At 36.6% G+C, this 5,182-nt stretch overlaps 1 protein-coding gene across 2 annotated transcripts in view; it reads left to right on the top strand.

Annotated features, from left to right (window-relative positions):
* The window catches only part of LOC106873796 (70 kDa neurofilament protein), a 40,729-nt gene that overhangs the window by 22,940 nt on the left and 12,607 nt on the right, over nucleotides 1–5,182 (top strand). The window contains exons 1-2 of one of the 2 annotated variants that reach the window (XM_014921313.2): nucleotides 2,043–2,653; nucleotides 3,856–4,042. The exons of the other annotated variant lie outside the window; for it this stretch is intronic. Of the exons in view, the coding sequence (XP_014776799.2) occupies nucleotides 2,208–2,653; nucleotides 3,856–4,042 (633 nt within the window). The 5' untranslated portion in view covers nucleotides 2,043–2,207. Of the gene's footprint in view, nucleotides 1–2,042; nucleotides 2,654–3,855; nucleotides 4,043–5,182 lie in introns of those variants that run through there. 2 annotated transcript variants of the gene reach the window in all.

Below are 5,182 nucleotides of genomic sequence, written 5' to 3'. Positions count from 1 at the left end.
AAACATACTTTTCTTTATATTAAGCAATTCAGTATAATTACTTTTACGATGTGCCTAAATAAAAACCATCGTTATAGATCAGCATTTCTCAACCTTTTTCGCGATTTGGCTTCCCTTGGACAGTGAAAAAAATTATTTCGGCTCCCCTGTGTTGATGAAAAATTTAATCCAGCTTCCCATCTATCTGAGATAGACCGGCCGGCCCATGACAAATCTGACAAAAGGGGTGACCCGCAGAACTACAAGCTCACGAACTGCATCTGAAAGTTGGCGCGCCAATCATGCTGCTAAGGAATTTAGATGCTCCAATAATGTGCAATGGTACGCGGATGATTATCAAAAAATTGTGCTCCCGAGTTCTGTAGGCAACAATCTTGAATGAACTAGCCGCTGGCTAAGACATACTTATAACTCCCATGTCCCTTACCCACTCCGATACGACCTACAAGTTTAAACAGATGCAATTTCCCATCAAACTCTGCTTTCCCATGACAATCAACAAGGCGCAGGGACAATTAGTGCAAGTGGTTGGTTTGAATCTGACAGAGCAAGTATTCTCACTCGCACAACTGTACGTTGGCTGTCCCCATGGTCTTTCTATTTGTGCACCCGAGGGAAGGACGAAGAATGTTGTCTACCAAGAGGCACTCCAATGATAACAACGGCAACTTCAACTGCTCCAATTTCAACTCCGCAATATTTTCATCGTCCTGCCAGCCCACGTAAGTCCAGTCTTGCTTTGCTCTCCTTACTAACTCACCATGACATTCTTTTTTTTCTACCAAGATCCGTCGCCTAAACACCACTTCGTATCCGCTTTTTCCTCTTTTTTATGTCTTCGTTTCTCTCTTCGCGTCGTTCTCTGACAGGGTGAAACCGGGCTTAGCTGCTAGTATATATGTAAGATATATGTAAATAGAATATACGTCGGATGTGTATGGAAAAAAATGTGAGGGAAAGAGAACTAGTAAAAACTTTTCAATACTAAAATTAAGAGCGGATAAGAGTGTCTAAAGATTCCACTTAATAGATTCATAAAGTTCAATCTGTTTTAAAAAAATATAAGTATTATATACTAAATATAATTTCCAGTATATAGAACTTAACTAAATGTTGCAAATCATATTTCGGTGTCTTGGCGTTTCTATTTATTCACTGTTTATGACGAAAGTAATAGTGGTTTCAAATTTTGCCACAAAGGCAGCCATTTTGGGGAAGAGGATGTGTTGATTACATCGACCCCAGTGTTCAACTGGTACTTAATTTATCGACCCTGAATGGATGAAAGGCAAAGTCGACAGCGGTGGAATTTGATCTCAGAATGCAGCAGCAGACGAAATACCGATAAGAATTTCGCCCGGCGTGCTAAAGTTTCTGCCAGCTCTCCACCTTATATGACAAAAGTAATTATGCCTAATGTCATTAACAAAACACTCGTGAAATTTTGAGGGAGGCAGTATTTTCGAATCTTAGGTATATTAAGGTATTTTATTCTTTATTTTATTCTCAATTTATATAACTACAACCAGGCATTATTCTATTGAGGTTCTAACTTTTGTCAATCACTCTTGACAAAAGACATCATGGTGAAAATTGGGTAACCATAGATATAGTTTATTGTTCAAAAAGAAAGTGGATTGTGTGCAAAAGAATGTATGCACAAAGTGTTTTGTGTGACGGCAACTCAGTCTACCTTTATGATATTGTAGGTGTGTGACTGGCTGAGGATGTATTACGATTATACCTAAAGCTAACTGAAGCGTGAAGATGTGCTACTTACACGATTTATTTTATTATTTTTCTTTACATGTCTTTTTTGCCAAACGTATACACAAGCGTATATGGTTTTAAATGAGGACGAATGAAATATAAAAGAAGGAGAAAAGAACTTGTTTTGTTATATTACATGTCCTACACATAAAATCTCCCACTATTACTCTACTCTCACTTTTTGTCTCCTTCATCTCTCTTCGTATCTATTACCACTTCTTTTTCTCTATCAATCAGTCCATCCCACCTTATTGCACTCTCACTGCAACTCTTCTTTGGCACATATAAAGCAGGACAACGCCTTAGATTTGGTCACTTCACAGTGTCGGAAAGCAGGTTGTATATCGTTCAGCAGAATTTTTTTCTGTGTCCCGCTTGTGCCCCGTACAGTAAAGGGTTTCTTATTCCATTCCAGTATTTGAATAACAACAACAAAAATGAGTGACGTTAAGATAAAAAGCTCCACATCACACATTCGAAGGAAAAAAAGAACGTCTATTCGTTCAGGACCTCAAATTGCTATGGTAACTCATGTCCGTTCTGCACCTATTTCTCTGAGCGCTGGGGTGGCAAAAGAATCTTCCCAAAGAAGTGTTGCTGAAATGAAAAGTAGCAGCGAAAAAGAAAAGAGAGACCTACAAGGTTTGAATTCAAAGCTTGCCAACCACCTTGAAAAAACACGTATGCTGGAGGCTGAGAACAAATACCTTAAAGAGCTTTTAAATAAAGCTAAAGTTGAATTTAACGTTGATGTGATCAAAATCTCATTCCAAGAGCAGCTGGATGAATTAAAAGCACTCCTCGAAGACAAGGATAAGGAACTTGCAGCTGTGAAATCCAAAAACGAATCGCTTGAAGAAGAAGTTGAAGATTTGACTGAACAGTAAGTAAAGTTTCCTGTTAATGTTTGATTTTTCGCTCCTTTATTAATTCGTTTAAAACTTTCTCTTTACGAACTCATGACAAAACTGAATCTCATTTTCTTAATTTGCATAGAGTTAGCACAACATTAAAAAAAAAATACGAGATCTGTGACAGCAAGCATAAAGATCAATAGATTGTAATTAGCAGATAGTGAACCTGCAGCTTTTTGTTCTGAAATAATGCATTTAAAATTTTATACGTGGATTCCATTTTGTGACAAATGTCTTACGTTAAAATCATTAAGAAGATGAAGTTTTCCAAGGAAAAGTTTGTAAGTTCTTCAAGTGAAACTTGTAATTCCATCTATTAAAAACGTTACTCCTTTTCAAATTAATTATATCTATAGGACAAATTCTCTGTTCAGAAATCGACTGGATTAACTGAATTCGAGATTAACCTAATCTGTATAAACACGGAGAAAAATCCATCCTCCAAATTGTGCAAAGATAAGGATGTAGTTAACAATTGTAGAGAGTTTTATTTACTTACAGCTTATGAATTTGCCAGCAAAAAGTGGCAGACCTTGTTGGGACGAATTTTACTGTTGTTCAGCGCCAGAAAACATCGTCTCCAGCTGACTATACGACACATATTAGGACACAGATAGTGTGTCGTATAGCCAGATGGAGAAGATGTTTCCTAAGGCTAAACAACACTAACATTCGTCCCAACCGGGACTGCCACATTATGTTGGCAAATAATCTTTACTTTGTCTTATTTTTCTTGATAAATGAGTGCGAACATTTATAACAAAGTATCGTACAATTATACAGATATTTAGACGCTATGGCTAATAGGACATTTGACCATGTAAAATTGACTCTCTCATCGGTTTTCCCGCCATATGTGCATTTATACATCAATATATACTGTTCTTTCCATATATATATATATATTCCCAAGCAACTTTGCTGATATATTTATCAGGATAAGAAGAGGAGTTTCTTATCCTAAAATATATGCTTAACGCTAAGTTTCTTAACAAAAAATATTATGAAAGTGTGACATTTTGGTTGTTCTCTCTCATTCTTTTTTTTTTCATAATTTGTATAATATTGTTGGTATATTCTTGTTATATTAACCGTGTTTGTTAGCCACATCAATCCCTACATGGGATAAATAATATTCTTTAACAAAACAATTGCATGATTTGTCTGTCAGACTTCGTCAAGTGCAGGACGAGAGAGACAGAGTGCAAGCCGAAATCGATGGATTACACGATGAAGTTGCCCGCCGCATTGCAGACAGCGAAACCAGCAGAAGGAGGACAAGTGAACTGGAGAAGCAACTTGGAGATTGGAAGAAGAGATATGGCATTCTTGAGGCTCAAATGGGTGAACTTAGAACGGTATGTTGCAAAAGTTTGAACTCGTAATCGCTATCTTTCTCTCATTCTCTCAGGTATCCGTGCACTCAGGCATACACAGATTGCAAACACATACGTACATTCATATACAAGTACATATATACACACAAGCATATACACATGCACGTTTGTGTGTGTGTGTGTGTATATGATGAAGGTGCATGGCCTAGTATATATATATATATTTGTAATATATATATGATTTCAAAATGCCACTACTTAGTTTGACATCTTTATTACACCTAATATACTCGATAACAAAACAAACTACGAGCTCGTGTCCCCACTTCTACAGATACTCAAACAACGATTTGGAGTAGTTGCTTATATTTGACTCGAGTCGAAAATTCTAGCACCGTGCCATTCATACACACACACACACACACACACACACACACACACACACACACACACACACACACACACACACACACACATATATGTTCTTTTATTCTTTTACTTGTTTTACTACAGACATGCTGGAGCACCGCCTTTAGTCGAGCAAATTGACCACAGAACTTATTTTTTGTAAACCTAGTACTTATTCTATCGGTCTCCAGTGCCTAACCGCCAGGTAACGGGGAACGTAAACACACCAGCATCGGTTGCCAAATGATGTTGGGGGATAAACAGTCACACAAATATATGCACACGCATACATACATACATACATATATATATATGGCTTCAGAAGTAGAAAAATAAGGGGAGGTAATACAGAGCACGTCTTACTATGCACGCATAACCAACTGTACATCACTGTACATAAATCCCCTCACTTTAACAAGTTTTTCGAACCCCCTTTTTTGTGTACACATATATATTCCCCTGAACAGTTATCTCCCTTGCCCACAACAACAACAATAATAACGATAACCAATTACCTCCCCTTATTTTTCTACTTGTGAATCCATTCACTCGTAAATATCATTACACACAACATGGACAAAAATTTCTTCTTAAGAAAATACATATTCAAATAAGTAAACCATAATATCATGAATAGCGAAAGCGAAACCGGTCGATATATTAAAAATTATATTTAAACTATATAAAGTGTGTGTATTTTCTTTCCTTTTATAATTTCTTATATATATATATATATAATAATAATATTAGGGA

Source organism: Octopus bimaculoides, chromosome 21, assembly GCF_001194135.2.
Source record: "Octopus bimaculoides isolate UCB-OBI-ISO-001 chromosome 21, ASM119413v2, whole genome shotgun sequence".
NCBI lineage: Eukaryota > Metazoa > Mollusca > Cephalopoda > Octopoda > Octopodidae > Octopus > Octopus bimaculoides.
This window is presented reverse-complemented; position numbering and strand designations above follow the sequence as displayed.